This window comes from Xiphophorus couchianus, chromosome 5 (assembly GCF_001444195.1).
Source record: "Xiphophorus couchianus chromosome 5, X_couchianus-1.0, whole genome shotgun sequence".
NCBI lineage: Eukaryota > Metazoa > Chordata > Actinopteri > Cyprinodontiformes > Poeciliidae > Xiphophorus > Xiphophorus couchianus.
The window spans coordinates 40,966,206-40,983,929 of NC_040232.1; the positions used below are offsets into that span (position 1 = coordinate 40,966,206).

At 42.2% G+C, this 17,724-nt stretch overlaps 2 protein-coding genes across 2 annotated transcripts in view; both read right to left on the reverse strand.

Moving 5' to 3' along the window:
- The window catches only part of cacng3a (calcium channel, voltage-dependent, gamma subunit 3a), a 41,914-nt gene extending 32,996 nt beyond the window's left edge, over positions 1-8,918 (reverse strand). The window contains exon 1 of the mRNA XM_028019137.1: positions 8,458-8,918. Within this exon, the coding sequence (XP_027874938.1) occupies positions 8,458-8,668 (211 nt within the window). The 5' untranslated portion in view covers positions 8,669-8,918. The remainder of the gene's footprint in view (positions 1-8,457) is intronic.
- Positions 8,919-10,658: 1,740 nt separating this feature from the next.
- Positions 10,659-17,724, reverse strand: part of LOC114145501 (protein kinase C beta type-like) — an 80,849-nt gene continuing 73,783 nt past the window's right edge. Inside the window, exon 17 of the mRNA XM_028019124.1 lies at positions 10,659-14,028. Coding sequence (XP_027874925.1) covers positions 13,876-14,028 — 153 coding nt within the window. The 3' untranslated portion in view covers positions 10,659-13,875. The remainder of the gene's footprint in view (positions 14,029-17,724) is intronic.

Genomic DNA, 17,724 nt, shown 5'->3' on the forward strand with positions numbered 1-17,724 from the left:
TCATTCCGTACCCATCGGAGGCTACTGGCGTTACGAGCTATACATTCTAATACTCAGCTTACCTGTAAAAAGAAAATACAGCGGTTACAGTAGTGCTCCCAACATCCGCTGCAACAAGCTGTCCTCTCTGCAATGGCGGACTCCTACAGCCTGCCAGAGCGTCACCCGCTGTTGTATGTGGTACTGAGCGCCCTCCGATGGCGAAACCAAAACATTGTTAAATCTAATAAACATTAACTCTAATAAACATTGTTAACTCTAATAAATTCTAACGCTAGGCTGTGAGTGATCATCACCAAAAACAAAATGTGGGGGGGGGGCTAGTTTCATGCCTCACTTTCCTAGTGCCACACTCTCCCCCACAAAATTAAATGTCTCCTGACATTTCTGGTTGCACAGGACACTCAACTATAAACTTGACACAGACCCACAGCCCATGGTCTCCAGAAGGCATTACTCTCAATAACCTGAGTCTTAGTCACCTTGCAGTCCCTCTGAACCAAAGTCGGCTGACCTAAAGTGTCATAACTCAGTACAAGCGGTTTTTGACTTTGTCTATGGGGTCGCTGTCTCACAGAGTCAGTCTCACCTTTGTTGGCAGCTGAAATGTCAATCACTGCCTCACCGCTCTCTGACCTCCCAAGGTCAATGTCAGGGCCGTCCTCTTCGCTCTGTAGTGGCACATCCTCTTTGCTCTGTAGTGGCACATCCTCTTCTTGAACGTGAAGACTTGTTTCAGGCTGGAACGGCTCCGCCAAAGGGTTGAGTGGAGTCTGCCTCCGTCTCCCTGGAACATCCCTGAAGTACCACTGGTACGTGCCGCTGTGGTCATCATCTGATGTGTCACTATTTCCTAGATGTTGCTCTACACGTGGACGTCTCAGCTTTTTCTTTGTAACAGCCGAAGCATCTTTTCGGGGCTGAACAGTCTGTGTTGATGGCTTTTCAAGTGGTAGGAAGTCGCAGGGCAGTAGGAGGTTCCTGTGCACCACCTTGTCTCTCCCTCGACCAGTTTCAGGGCAGATTCGATACACCGGGCTATCATCTGCCTTTCTCTCCATCACTTTGTAGATCTGGTTCTCCCAATAAGATTGGATCTTCGCAGGTCCACCTCTGGGAGTGAGGTTTCGGAGGAGGACTCTGTCACCAGGCTGAAGATCTCTCCCTTTCACTCTTCTATCATAGTATGCTTTCCCTCGAGCAGCTTCCTTGGTAGCCGTCTTGGAAGCTACTGTGTAAGCCTCCTGCATTCTCTTCTTCCAGCAGCTAACATAGTCATCATAGTCCACATAAGTTTCATCTTTTCTCAGATTGAAGAGCAGATCGATAGGCAGGCGGGGGGAACGTCCGAAGATGAGGTAATATAGGGCATAGCCTGTTGCCTCGCCCTTCGTACAGTTGTACGCATGGACAACCTTAGCCAATGACTCTTTCCAATCCTCCTTCTCCTTGTCCTCCAGGGTCCGTAACATGGACAACAGGGTACGGTTGAATCTCTCCACCTGTCCATTACCCTGTGGATGGTAGGGTGTCGTATGAGAACCCTGGATACCTGAGAGTTCTTTCAACCGTGCCATGAGCTTGTTGTCAAATTCTTTACCCATGTCATGGTGAAGTCTGGTCAGGAAGCCAAACTTGAGTGCAAAGTCATTGAAGAGCTTGTCAGCGACAGTTTTAGCTGCTTTCTTCTTTGTCGGGTAAGCTTGGGCGAACCTCGTGAAGTGATCCATGACAACTAGTATATATTTGTAGCCATGCTTGCACTTTTCCAGGTGGAGGAAGTCTATGGATACCAGTTGGAACGGGTAAGTTGACTGGATCGAGGTCAGAGGAGCACAGTTCTGCTTACTCGGCTTCTTCTTCTTGAGACACTCGCATTCTTTCTTAACAAAGTGTTCAATGTCTTTTGCCATCTGCGGCCAGTAAAACCTGTCTCTGATCAGGGCAAGTGTTCTTTCCACCCCTAAATGGCCCATGTCTTTATGGAGCTCTTTGAAAACCAGGGGATGATAGGCTTTAGGGACCAATAGCTGCTCTCGGTGAGCTGTTTTGCGGTGCAGGATACCATGTTGGTCGACGTGGAGCTTCAACCACTGCCTGAGTAATGTAGCTACTGCAGGAACCTCAGACTTCACCTCGATCCTACTTGGTCTCCTACCCTGTGACTTGTACCAGAGCACTCTTGACAGGACCTCATCTGCTTCCTGGGCTGTGCGGATCTCGTCTGGTGTAAGAGGCTGATTGGTGTTAGAATCTTTGATCAGCTTCAGAGCACTAACATGGATAACACCAATGCCTTGACACGGGTAACTCTGCTCCACCACCACAGACTCCATAGATGCGCTTATGGCTTCCTGTCCCACTTCAGCTGTACAGCTCTTCATGTAACTGTCAATGTCCAACGGCATTCGCGACAGGCCATCAGCGTCGGTGTTGGTTTTGCCTGGACGGTAGCGGATGGTGAAGTTATAGCTGGCCAGCTCCGCGACCCATCTGTGACCTGTGGCATTGAGCTTTGCCGTAGTGAGCACATATGTTAGCGGGTTATTATCTGTGTACACCACAAATGATGGTGCATGGTACAGATAATCTCGGAAACGTTCACATATGGCCCACTTCATTGCCAAAAACTCTAATTTGCCAGAGTGCAAGTGGTACTTTTTCTCTGCTGGACTCAAGGTGCGGGAACCATACACTATAACTCTCATCTTGCCTTGCTGTCGCTGGTATAAGACTGCACCTAACCCAACTTGAGATGCATCACAATGTAACACAAAGGGCTCTGTAAAGTCGGGGTACCCAAGGACAGGAGGTCTGGTAAGTGCATCTATGAGCTGGCTCAATGTCTCTTGATGGGCGCTAGTCCACTGAATGGGTGACCGTGAAGGTAAGTGGCCTCTACTTTTCTTCACCCCCTTCCTAGTCTTGTCATCTGGGACTGAAACAGAGTTCTCAGAGGATGGAGGACTAAGCAGGCTATAGAGTGGATGGGCTATGCGGGAGAAGTTGGTGATGAAAGGCCTATAATAAGAGAGAAAACCAAGCATTTGACGTACCTCTCCGACAGTTGCAGGTGTTTTTTCCTTTAAGGCCATCACCGGGGCCAGCTCTGCTGGGTCCATTGTGTAACCCTGGCCTGTAACTAGCTTGCCCAAAAACTTGACACTTCTCCTGAACGGGTCACATTTCTTTGGAGTCAGCTTAACACCATGCTCCCTGTAACGCTGGAGGACAAGGCGGATGTGCTCTAGGTGTTCTTCAAAATTGCTGCTGTGCACCAGGTTGTCGTCCAGGTACGGAAGGCAAATAGTGTCTCTGAGACCTGCCATGCAATGTTCCATGCTCCTCTGGAACTCAGCGGGTGCGGAGCTCAGGCCAAAGGGAATGCGCACCCATTGGTAGAGCCCCCAGGGTGTGATGAAGGCGGTTAAGGGGCGGCTCTCATCATCCAAAAAACCCTGGTGGTACGCCTTGCCTTGGTCTAACACTAAAAACCAGGAGCTCCCGCCCAGTGCATCCAGCATGTCCTGAATTCTTGGTATTGGATGACGGTCCGGAACTGACTTGCGGTTGAGCTCTCTGAAGTCACAACAAAGCCGAAGGGTACCATCCTTCTTACGGACACACACCACAGGTGATGAGTAGGGAGACCTTGATGGTGTGATCCAGCCTTTGTTAAGTAGATCCTGCAGATACTCTTTCACTTCATTGTGAAGAGGTTTTGGGACCGACATGTAGGTTTTCTTTACAGGACTTGTGTCATGAAGGGTTATATGTATTTTCAGGGAAGGGATACAGCCCACATCATCACGGTCATATGCAAATGCCTCACATTCTTCCCGCAACATCATCTTCACAGCTGTTTGTTGACTTTCTGTCAAGTGTTGAAGATCCACTGGTGGATCCCATGACTTTGGTCTCTGTTGAATGTTGTCTGACTGTGTGTTATTCGGGATGTGTGACTTTAACTTTGAACTCTGTTTTTCCTCTTGTGTCCACTCATTTACTTTTGTCTGGATGTCTGCTGCATATACAGTCTTTATTGGTTCAAGACGTCCGATCACTTTACGACTCATTAGATAAATGGTGTGGTCTGTGGTGTTAGTCACTGGGATGGGCACATATGGCACTTTTCTGTCTGGAATTAGCACCAGTACATCACTGAACATGACGCCCTCTGGTGGTGAGTCAACCATGTCAGCTAAAAAAAACATGTCTTGACCCAGAGCATGTGGACTAACATGTGCCCGTGCATAGACTGTGGTAACTTGGTTTGCTCTCAAAGGCACTCTCTTTACTCCAGTCCTTACCACACCTGCCTCTGAGTCTTTTTTGCTGTTCTGCACCAGTCTGACAACATTATGTGCAGTTTGTACAGTTATTTCAAATGCTTTACTTACATAGTGTGCAAGTTGTTTTCTTCCACCTTTGGTCTTTACTTCTCTTCTGTTGACAACCGCCTCAATAACATTGTAGCCGATGATGGGATCACTGGCCACGGCTGGGTCACTGGCTACCAATATTGGCACTTGCAACTCACTGGTTGGGAAGCAATCACTGTCTAGTCTGAAGCTGACTTCTATCCAGCCAGTGTAGGGGATGGTTGTGTCATTTGCAGCAAACACTGTGAGTGTCTCATTATCTAACAGTTCTGACACAGGTCTGACAACTGTGTGGGGAAGGTGGTTCTGCCGCCAGTTTTCATTTACAATGCTGGACTGTGCCCCTGAATCCCACAATACTTTGACTGGATGGTTGTCCATAAAACAGTTAACAGTACAGCGGTTTCCCACCAGGCTTACTAACCTTGACTTGTGTTGAGGGGGTAGATAATGAACTTCAGTTACAGCTGATAAGGCAGTAACTGGCATTTCATTGGAGGATGGTGGTGGGCTTGACTGCTCATTATGGGACCGTGGATCCTGGACTACTGCTGGTCCCACCTCAGTAGCCCTTCCTCGTTTCCCATCAACGGTCTCGGTGCTCGGCATCCACGAGAGTAGTGGCCCTCCCGCCCACATTTGAAACAGTGCATACAGTTGTCTCCTTTTCCCTCTTCTCTGCACTTCTTACAGCCTTTTTGTCTTTGTTTTGGTGCCATGGTGTGGGGACTGGTTTCCATAGCAGCCACAAACATCTCTTTCATTTCTTTGCGAAATTCTTCTATGATCTGCTGTGGGTCTGTTTTAGTCTCTTTATTTTTAACTGTTTTCACAGCCACTGTAATGGGGGATTCTTTGGGTTTCGGGTGGCTTTGAACAGATGTCAGGGCTGTCTGGCACGCTGTTTGGAGCTTTTGTACCTTGGGAATCTTGACTGCAGTGGACCTTCTTCGTTTCTCCAATCTTTCATTTTCTAGTTTTGAAGCTTCGTTAACCTTCTCAATCAGTTCTTCATCTGTTATGGTCATATTACTTAGGAGAGGCAGCAACTGATACTTAATGGAGTCACTGAGTAGCACAGTTTCAATGGAGCGGAGAAACTTACGCTGAATTGTGGTCCTGCTGTACAGTTCATCGGTCTCCTCATTTGCTGCTTTCCAGAGAAGTTTTTCTTTGAGCTCGATAGCACGAAATACAGGCGGATCGACAGGCGGATTGGCGCAGCGTCTACTGTCAAGCGGGCGCTGTACCGGTCCGTCGTGGTGAAGAGAGAGCTGAGCCAAAAAGCGAAGCTCTCGATTTACCGGTCGATCTACGTTCCCACCCTCATCTATGGTCATGAGCTTTGGGTCATGACCGAAAGAACGAGATCGCGGATACAAGCGGCCGAAATGGGTTTTCTCCGTAGGGTGGCTGGGCTCTCCCTTAGAGATAGGGTGAGAAGCTCAGTCATCCGGGAGGGACTCAGAGTAGAGCCGCTGCTCCTTCACATCGAGAGGAGCCAGTTGAGGTGGCTTGGGCATCTGGTCAGGATGCCTCCTGGACGCCTCCCTGGTGAGGTGTTCCGGGCACGTCCCACCGGGAGGAGGCCCCGGGGAAGACCCAGGACACGCTGGAGAGACTATGTCTCTCGGCTGGCCTGGGAACGCCTCGGGATTCCCCCGGAAGAGCTGGAAGAAGTGGCCGGGGAGAGGGAAGTCTGGGCCTCCCTTCTGAAGCTGCTACCCCCGCGACCCGACCTCGGATAAGCGGAAGAAGATGGATGGATGGATGGATGGATGGAGCACGAAATACAAAATTTAGGGCAGTTTCTTTGGGTTTTTGGGAGATATTGAGAAGCTGATGGTAAAGTTCAGTGGGGCTATCGACCCGGTAGTGTCCCTTTAGTATGGTGAGCAGTTTGCTAAGGGTTAACCCACGTTTTATCTCCAACATGTCTCTTAGGGGCATTCCTGGACTGATGGCCCTAATTACTGCTTCAACTACTTCAACCTCGGAGTGTCCTTTATCAATCCCGTTTTCGATCTGGCGTACTAAACTGAGGTAGGACAGCTTATCCTTCTGCCCACTCTCTCCAATCTGCCCAGAGATTTTAAACTCCCTCCTCAATGTTACCTCCTGCAGGGTTTGTTTTGGCTCTGGTCGGGTTTTGAGTGGATAATCTGTTGCCTGGACTGAAGGGGTGCATGGAATAGTGTCCTCAAGGTCTATCTGTGACACAGACTTTTTAAATGAGGATTCCTCTTCAGACTGACACATTACTTTACTTAGTCTCTGGATATACGTGGCTGTTTCTTTTTAAAACTGTTCCACTTGATCCTCTTCTTCACTTTTCTCTATCTCATCAAACATGTCCTCTGCCAATCTGATGAGTGTCCTTTTGGTTTTACTTTGAGGCTCTCCGCTGTCCAGGCCGGAACACTTCAGTCGCCTGCACACGTCCATGAGATGCTCTCTTTCCAACTGCCACAAGGCTGCGCTCACTCGATCACGCAGAAGCTGTGCTGCTTCCATCTTTTTTTCTTTCTGGTTCGTCTCTTGTGAAGGAAGGTGGTTGGTAATGGTGTTGATTCACTAGCGCCACCTCCTGGCTGGCTCGCCAAAATATGTTACACAGCAGGAAATGATGGGCCGAGTCACTCCTCGTGCAGCATATTTATTTAGTTTAAACTGTAAAAAGAAAATACAGCGGTTACAGTAGCACTCCCAACATCCACTGCAACAAGCTGTCCTCTCTGCAATGGCGGACTCCTACAGCCTGCCAGAGCGTCACCCGCTGTTGTATGTGGTACTACAACAAATACACATGCTCTCTACTGACATCACTGTACATCTACATCCAACATACTTTCATTAACTCAACTGAACTCAAACAATACATAAGTTTAAAACACATGTTGCGGCCCTATTAAGCCGACCCACCGAGCCCACATAAGCGCGAGCCAAGCGTGAGCCGTTAGCCTCGCTACTTTAGCCTGGTGCTAACTCCTGCTTTATATCTAGCTCAGTAATGCAGCTATACTGAAGCGCCTTTGTTGTGTCATTCCGTACCCATCGGAGGCTACTGGCGTTACGAGCTATACATTCTAATACTCAGCTTACCTGTAAAAAGAAAATACAGCGGTTACAGTAGTGCTCCCAACATCCGCTGCAACAAGCTGTCCTCTCTGCAATGGCGGACTCCTACAGCCTGCCAGAGCGTCACCCGCTGTTGTATGTGGTACTGAGCGCCCTCCGATGGCGAAACCAAAACATTGTTAAATCTAATAAACATTAACTCTAATAAACATTGTTAACTCTAATAAATTCTAACGCTAGGCTGTGAGTGATCATCACCAAAAACAAAATGTGGGGGGGGGGCTAGTTTCATGCCTCACTTTCCTAGTGCCACATATATTTAAACGGAGAATTATCTTTGGAGAATTATCTTCGAAGTCGTTGAACCCTGTTAGCCATATGGCGAAGCTAGTGTACTAACTTGGAGACAGTAAGAATAGCTAACCGCCTGCCTGCTCTACCTGTTTGCCAACATACAACTTTTATTTAAATAAACAACCACAGAACTGTTGCTTTCTGAATTTGAAAGCAAATGCAATGCATTTAAAAATTCATTGAGCTTCAGTCTTTTCACCAAAAGCTTAAAGAAAACCGCAATATTGGTACATAATCAGCAACAATGATTAATAACTGAAAAATTGATACTACTGTAAAATGTTATCTACTTACATACTCCCTCCATCCTCGTGATCCAAGCGAGTAAAAAGAAAATGGCGTTGGCGAGACTCTTCCATTAGCAAACTTGGTTGTTCAAGATTACACTACTGGTGTTAAAAAGCGTCAGGTCTGACATTTAACACCCATATTCTTATGTTATCACAATTGTGTTGAATTACTTATGGTGAAAACAACACTCAAGTCTTAACACTGTACTCTATTATGTGCCGACACTGCAAGTTTAACTCTAGCAAATTTGCTGTGCATAGAGACAATCTTGCCGTGCTTTTATAGTTTACCTTGCATCGCCAATTGATAATTTAATCAGATTTCTGCATGAAAATGTGAGTTTAAATCCTACCCTCAGTGCAACAGGTCCTCCAAAGTCCCGAGTGGGTCAGAACCTCCTCGTTTTTGTGGACGGTCTCATTGTCGTTCAGGTTCTTGGAGCGGCACATCCCGCGGGAGTAGAGCCAGTAGTCCGTTCCCACTGCAATGGTCATGAGGCTGAATGCACAGAAAGCCCCCGCTGTGGTCAGAAGCATCATCATCCCCCTGTTGCAAACCCTCATCTTGGCCTTATACACCTTCACTTCCTTAAGCCGAGCAGTTTCACCTCAAGACTCACACTCCTGGATTCAGAAGCTGACCAGAACTGGTTCCAAATGTCTTATCTGTATGACTCCATTTAGTTGAGGGACACACGGATGTGGAGAACATTGTCCTCTACAGGAAGCGCGACACACTTAACGTTAAGTCCATCAAGCTTTCTCCAAGTCTTTTGGCAGAGAGGAGAAGCAGACGTGTTGCTGCTCTTACAGAAGAGAGAACTCTGTGCTCCAGAGAACATCAATGGTTGTTCCGCACAGGCAGCCTGGAGTCATAACCCCTCCTACCAGTGAATGGAGCTCATGGTGTGTGTGTGGGTGGAGTGTGTGTCCCATTAGGAAGGATGCAGTGAGCCCGCTGGGTCACAGAGACCAGCAGTGCTCAACATGTAGAGCAACACGCAGAAGAGAGGGAAATAAAGAACCATGGATTGCTAAATAAGCAAGGCTGTAACTTAACTTTGTGTTGCAAGTTGCTATGCATGATGGGGAAGAGAGAGGAAGGGGGGATGAGGGAGGCGCTGATGCACCCACAGATATGTGACTGGAAGAAATGTGAATCCCATACAGTCTTATTCAATAAATTAGGATATCCTATTATTATTGGAGCCTTGCAACGAAATGTTGCTTAATATGTACATTTTAAAAGTACAATTGAATGACAATAAAGTCTGTCTATCTATTTCTTTGATGAGGTTTGTCAGATTAATAATACATTTTGAAAACAACAAGCTTTTAGCAGGTATTAGACTTACTAAGAGATATAAAAAAACATTTTTTTATACACATTTCACATTTAATTAATCTATATTATATCTTTCACTTGATAAAAAATTAACTTTTCAGTCATATTCTAATTGAGTCTGCATATTTGCTCAATGCTTGCCTACACTGAGCAAATATGCAGTTACAAATATTTTTAATATTTTCGTGAATTATCACAATAATATTATATATTGACTGCTATCAAGTGCTCAAAAACATCAACAACATTAGATTCCATAGCAATCACAAAGTTATTAAAGAATTCAAAAAACAGAATACACATCTTCTCTTACACATTTGGCTGTGTAAGCAAATGAATCCTTGTCAATGCAAACTTTGCATTTTTCAATTATGTGGTTCTGATTCCACAGACCTACCCTGCTGAATTACACAGAGCAGGTGACATATGATGTGTCTTTAATATAGCAAACATATTTATTTACTGTGAAATTATACAGTAAGACAAGTTTTAGTTCATATTACATACTGTATCTTTTTCTGTCTCACCCGGGACTCTGCAGCTGTCCATGTTCCTTTACTCTACTGAAAAACAGATATCATACTAATGTCAGTGACCAATTTCAAAGTCACATCTGTGTCTCTGTTCTTGTCAAGATTTTCAGTGGGACTTTTTGGGATTGGTTGGGGCAATTGGACAGTAGAAAGTAATACAATTTCTGTAAAATGTGGCTAAAATTAAAGCTGACAAAAGTGCTGATGTTTGGATATGTAAAATATCAATTCTATCTGGACATAAATCTATAAACAGTTTAGTTTATGTCTGTTTGCCAAGATACAAGAGAGGACTAAGCAAATTTCTCTTTTGCATTGGAAAATAATTACATTTTTATACTGATAAAATGCACCATGTCATTTCTAATATGTATTCCCCTTTTATGACTCCAGATTAAGAACTGCAATCACTTTGGTAGAAACTATATTTGAGAACTATTACATAAGTTTGATTCTGGGCCAAACTTGTGTTTATCTCAGCTTCAGTTAGTCTGAGTTCACACTACAGCAGGTAAGATGATGACTGCTTAAAGCTGCTGATTATATCAGAGAAAGTCTTTTTTTAGAAATGGACACAATGTGTTACCCAGGTGACCATCAATTTTTAATGTGTGGTTTGATGATTAGGTCATGAATCTGCAAACAGATGTGAAGCAAAAAAGACAAAATTACAGAATTGATTGTATGATAATATTTTAATGTTTTTTGTATCCATCTCTTCAGCTAAAGATGATGCATGCATCATATCTATCATGTCCTTTTATTCTCTCAGGGTTTCTTCTTTTCCTTTTGACCTTCTTCCTTTTGCATAGTAAGTCTCTCCTTTTTTCCGTATTTCCAAATATTGACTTGATCATTTCATCACCTTAAAATGAAGATGTGTTTCTGCTACAGAAGTAGGACAAAATAATTGATAACAATAAAGTGCTATTTTAAAGCCAGAAAGTGGAAAAGATAAAAAGTGGAAGACATATATGAATAACTCTGAAATTGTGGGAAAAAAATGAAAAGGGGCTGGACTGTGAGGAATAGTAGAGAAGTGTATTAGTACAAGAAAAACACACCTACCTCTAATTCCTCGCTCATATTTACACATACACTGAAACACAAATCTCACAGAAGTATACATCAAGTTTTTAAGTTTTTGTCCTAAAATTCCATAATCTCCTAAGAGTTTTTGAAGCAGCAGACTTTTCAGCATTTCAGGGAGAGAATGAAAGCAGAATTCACATGTGAAATGTCAAGAACCGACATGGATCAATACATTCAGGACATGTCACAAGGTTTTCTCCTGGATGGTGTCAAAAAACAAAAATACACTGAACAAAAATATAAACGCCCCATGTCAACTATTGTTGCCATGTGGAGTTAACAACTGTAAATGAGCATTTGCTGACATTTTATTGTACAAAAGTAATATTTCTTTTGACTTGTGAATAACCTTTAGTCCAACTTGCTGTCAGTGAGTTGTTTTTTACTCAGTGCATGTCCACTGGGTGATCAGACAAAATGAGCAACAACTGGACAACCCTTGGACTGGACAATAAAAGGTCGCTCCAAAATGTCAAATTTTGTCACAAGTCATAAGGCTTCAGATGTCGCAAGTTATGTGGGAGCGTGCCATTGGCATGTTGGATACAGGGATGTTCACCAAAGCAGTAGCTGCACGGCTCCATGTCCATTATTGGACCACAGGCTGTTTTAGAGTTGGTTTCCAACAGACTGGCACTACTGCAAATCGACCTCATCCTCGTCTGCCATGTGTGACCACTCCAGCAAAGATCGCCACATCTGGTTCGTCCATTTGCAGGATCGGCTAAGACCAGCGACACACACAGCTGATGAAACTATTGGGCTGCACAACAGACACCTCAGACTGTCTGTAGCCGCATACGGGAAGCCAACATGGTCAAAATTTAATTACTCAACCTGACCCCTATCATGTTCAAAGGACTGTCAATCCGCTACAAGTGGCCATACCACGATGCCGATATGAAGATCAGTAATTACTGAAAATATATTTTGAGTTTCTCTGTATATCGCGTAACCCAAATGTTCATAAAACTCTTATATTTGACATGGGGTGTTAATATTTTTGTTCAGTGTAAAAATCTTTAACTACAGTACCAACATGCATGCATAGAGGAGCTCCACCACAAGAACTGTAAAGACCTACACAGCACCAACCCACTGCAATGCAAACAAAGTCATGAGGATATGTGAGAAAGATAATAGTTTTTTTTTTTTTTGCATCAACTTGGAAGACAAGACATGCTTAAGACTAAGTACAGGACCAGCTTAGACACGAGGTTATAAATCCTAGATCTGAATCTTGCACCCCTCTGAATTGCTGTCAGTTCAGACATGCTGCCATGTTTGACTTATTGATTATAAAATGTTTATGACGTCACTCTTGCCAGCATAGGAGAAGGAAATCAAGTAAACAAACACACTCTTCATTATCAACATAGCGCAAAGGTACATGTTGGCAGTAAATCTTGAGCCGTTTGTGGTGAAGTCCTGTGAATGTTATCTACTGCTGCTGTTTCCTGGAGATGTGAATGTCACCACTGTGGTAGAAGGTCATTTGGTGGATTCTTCTGTTGCACAATGTTTGAAGAAAATTCTCACTATGAATGAACCCACTCCCAGTAAAAATGTAAGTGTTAAAATGATATGGTGTCAATTTGTCTTCCTGGCTTGAAATGAGGTTAGTGGATTAGGAGGGAAGTATGCAGTACTGTGCAAAAGACTTGAATCATCCATAATTTCTTTATAATTTGTTTTTCAGGAAACTATGTAATATGTAATATGGTCTTGAGAAACGGTTCTGTTTATTATTTGGAGATGTGTTGTAGTTTTCTTTGGACTTTGGCATCTCATTCCCCTCATTTTTACTCCATTGTGCAGAAATTTTCTTTGTCATTATAGTCATCATTTATGCATAAAAATACTTAGAAACTAAAGGAGTGACTGCACTAAAACATGGTGAAAGATTTTTTTGTGGGGCTACAAGAAGCAACTGGTTGACCTTATAAATCTAAGCAAATTAGTCAAATGAAGTTGTTAATATACATTTTAACAAGTGAAAAAGCTGCATACATGTCAGCATGTACAGCAGGAGTCAGTGCTTACAACTAGCGAGCAGCATGTTTTCCTTTATTAAAGCATGATATTTTGGGGAGGATAAGATCTTCTACCCATTTGCTTTGCCAGATAAAAACAGCATTTCTCAGCACAGACAACCATAAAGAAACTTTGCAGAAAACCTCCTGCTAACTCTAGCAAATATGAGGGTTGCAAATTTGAATGAACAAATCAGTTGAAAGGCTTTTGTGACTTAGATCATGACACACGCTGCTGTCGCTACTACAAAATTGTCTTTGTTTCTTCTGTTTTAGAAGCTGAACAACAATTAAGAGATGAACTGCATCCCCTAAACCAAAGCTCCACATGGAAAGCAGGGAGACATTTATGTTTAAGCTTTTGTTTGACCTATTGTCAAACAATAGCCCAAATCTTTTTCTAACATCTAATGAACCTTTGGTCATTAGATGTTGACCAGTATACTAATGACCAGTATTTGCTATATAAAATGCAGTGAATCGAAGACATTTGACTAACTTGGCCAACATTTTATTTTATGAAGTAATCTTCTCAAGAAGATGCTGTCATGCTCCGATAAAAGGAGCAAAAAAAGCTGTTAATGTCCAAAGAAAAGCTTTCAGAGCCCTTCAGAAAGAGGGGAGAGCTTTTACTGAGGTTAAAAGATTCCAAGGCAATTTGGCAGAAATAGTGTAAATCATATGGAATTGTTTAAAACTTTTGCACAGTACTACAGCTGAGCTGTTTGGGTTATTTTTTCTGTGTCTCATCTAACCACCGGGATGTCCTCAGACTTGTATAACAAATTCAGGGTTGGTGTAGGAGAAGCCTTGGAACTCATTCTGATCCAGGTTCATGATGAAGAGTTTGTCTGTCGGTGTCAGCTCCACCGCCATCTTGGTGAACTCCTTGTCAAAGTTGCCAACATCGCTTCGAGATTTCTGCCACAGAAAATTGAAATCAGTTAGAGATATGAAACTCTGGAACATTAGAGTGACAGTAGTCATCAGTAAAAGCATAATTCAGAAAGAGTGGAAAGTGATCTGACCAAAAGTGGCAACAACAGCTGAAAAAAGCATGTAGAAGAATAAAGAAGAAGACAAATACTTTTACCACATTCACACACACTAACTCTACAGTAACTGTAGAGCTAGAACAATCAAAGGTTATGACAAAAAGCTTTTATGCTCAAACTTGAAAGCTATTAAAAATGTAAAATCTTTCAGTCATGCTTCCCATGTTATCTTTTTATTGTGAATGTTTGTAATAAGCCTGATCTCACACTATCCAGATTAGTGTCAAAAATCAATAAACAGGAACTAAACAGTTGAACCAAAACTGTGGTGGAATAAAAACAAAACAAAAAACATTACCCAAGCATCACACGAATGTTCTGAATTTTATTATTATTCGAGTTAGAATTTAAAAATATTTCATTGCAAACGTAACATTTGTTCCTCCTTTCAAGTTAAGTCAAAAGGGTTGGCATAGTTCTCACATTTCAGAATTATTTTATGGAAGCAAATCATTACCTATTTAATCTGACTTGATTAAAGGTGAACAGTGGACAAAACCACTGTATTGTAAAGGTTGCATGAACCAAATATCCATAAGTTTGAGGATTTAACATAATTGCAAATTACAATACGTAGATTTTTCCCTAAGTATGCAGTCAGTACAGTCATGGCTAAATGTTTTAGTGATGCAAATGTGCTTCCTGGACTTTGTTGCTACAAAGAGCTTAACAAGCTTAAAAATGCTGATTATTTCTTTTCTTATACTTGTGAAGTTAATGTGTTAATTTAAGTTCAAGAGCAGTTCCACATCCAAACCACACCTCTAATTTTCCAAGTGGCCTATTTATACTCTGCTCACCCATTCATCTCAGTTTGTTACATTTCATCAACCCCATCCTCCCTTTGCTTCTTTCATTTCATCCCTCTTCATTCATATCCATGCTTTGCTTCTTTTTGCTGCAGGTTTTGTCTGGGGGTTCTATGCAGGTTCAGGAAAAAATAAGAATAACTGTTTTCCAAAGACCAAACCCCCATGCTGTCTTCACCTCAAACTCTCCAGATAACCAAATCAAGATCATTCATCCTTTCATCCTCTCATCCCTTCATCAATAAATCTTTAAACCTATATCTTTGTGGTGTGGTCCTTGATAATTACCATGAAATGAACAGGCTGCAGACAGTGGGCCTACTTCATGTGGTGGTCTAATTAACTGATTAGTTGCTATAAAAGAGAGGCAGAGTGTTCAAAACTTGTGTCTTCTTGTGCTACCAATGGTTTCCTCGAAGAAAGAGTCCAGCTACCTTCACTTTGTCTCAAAATGATGTCATAGTTTGGAAAAGCACTGAATTTTGTACATGGAAGAGTCAGTCAGTCAATCAATCAATCAATCAATCAATCAATCAATCTAATTTTCTTTGTATAGCACCTTTCAGCAGCAGGCATTTCAAAGTGCTTTACATAATAAAAACACAAAAATAAAAAGTCAACACAGTCAACAACATTATATTTTGCACATCAGATTATTGATTAATGTTTCATGATTATGTTTCAAATACAACTCTAAGCAGGTGGGGTTCTAGTTTTGATTTAAAGGCACTCAGTGCTTTAGCTGTTTAAACACTGAGTTTAAAACTTACAGTTTTCTGGAAGTCTGTTCCAGATTTGTGGTACATAGAAGCTGATCGCTGCATCTCCATGTTTGGTTCTGGTTGTTGCAGAGCAGAACCAGAACCAGAAGACATGAGAGGTCTGAAAAGTTGATAAAACAACCTTCCAGCAGATCTTTAATGTATTGTGGTGCTAAGCCGTTCAGTGATTTATAAACTAACAACAGTTTTTCAAAGTCTATTCTCTGAGCTGCAGGGAGCCAGTGGAGGGACTTTAGAACTGGGTTGATGGGTTCTAACTTCCTGGTTTTAGTGAGAACATCAGCAGCAGCGTTCTGGATCAGCTGCAGCTGGAGGATTCATTTGTTGGACAGACCTGTGAAGACACTGTTACAGTAATTAATGTGACTAAAGATAAATGATAAATAATGTATTTATACAAAGAATAAGAGGAATAAAGGTAATGAGTTTATTGGCTATGTGAGCGAGTTGCTATTTTAAAGCAGACCCAAAGCGTGAGTTTGAAGTCAACTGTTAATAGCATTAGATAAAGGGTAAGTTACTGTTTTGTCAAATTAAGTGATTTTGTCCACATTTGTGTTAATTTGGGAGTTATGGCAATGCTGGAAATCTGCACCGTGGGAAACAAACAGAAACAAATTAAAAAACACAAGCACCCTGCCAACAACCTTAGAAAAAACATTTAAGAGATGGAAAATAGCCACCCACACATCTACAGCACAGATGCAGAAAGACTGAGCACAAACTTCAAAAGCCAAAGAGAGGAAATGTTCCAGTACAGAGCGGGACGAAGATCGATACCAAACAACGGCCGGAGAGGATTTCACACGGGGAGGTGGAGCAGCGAGTCCTCAGCAAGACACACGGACAACATGAACTACACACAACAGTTTTAATCTCCTACCTCCTCCTTATGTCTCATCACTGGAGCTCCAGCTGAAATGATGGGGAGCTCAAATGTTTTCACCTTTTTCAGCTCTTTGCTGAGTATACAAGCAATGTGATATACAGAAATAAAACGTTTTATACTGCATTTGTAGCACAAAATGAAAAAAAAAATTACATTGTGAAAAAGTTCAGATTTTTTCCCTCACCCACCCATTTCCAAAAGTGAAATTCAGATTTATTACACACAAAAAATGTCAAGACTTTATTTCATGTAATTTTAAACCATAATCATTTTAATTTTAATGATTATGGCTTACAGATAACAATCAAAAGTCTGTTTCAGAAATGTATTTGATAACTGAAGTTACCTTTGGACCTTTAAAAATTATGTAGCTTTATATTATTAAAGCTAAAGTTTAATCAGTAATACTTTTATAACAAATTTATGTCAAATCATGATTTCTTGGTTGATGTCAAGTTGTCATAACAAAGACATTTTGAATAATGTCAACTTTGTATTAAAAGTGTCATGATTTACCGAATGACACTTTATGACAACAGTCATAAATATTCATAAAGACTTACTCATGTTCATGAGTTCAGGTGTTCTGTCATGTTTATGACGGTGTCATGACAGTCTTATTCACAACCCGTCAAATAACGTATTATCTAAATTCCAGTCCAGTGTTTGTCACTTCTGGTCCTCAGTGAGTCCTGCCCTGCAGGTTTCAAATGTTTCCCTTCTGCCACAAACCTGACTTGAATAACTGGGTGGATAACAGGTTTCAGCACCACTTGATGACATGCAGAGGACGTCATGCAATCATTTCAATCTGATGTTCTAGACCAGAAACGCAAAACAATTGCAGGCCAACTCCTCAGGGACCAGAATTGAGAGACACTATTCTAGGAAGAACAATCACAAAATATTACCAACAAATGAGTCACTGGCCCCATCATCTACTCTGATCCATGTTTTAGTCATTGTTGCTTTAGAAACTTTGAGTTTAGACAAGTACTGCTCTGTTGTAACATTGCTTCTTGGCAATAAATGTTTCTCCTTTTCTCAAGTCTGTTTATGTACCCCTTAAATGGTCTATGTTG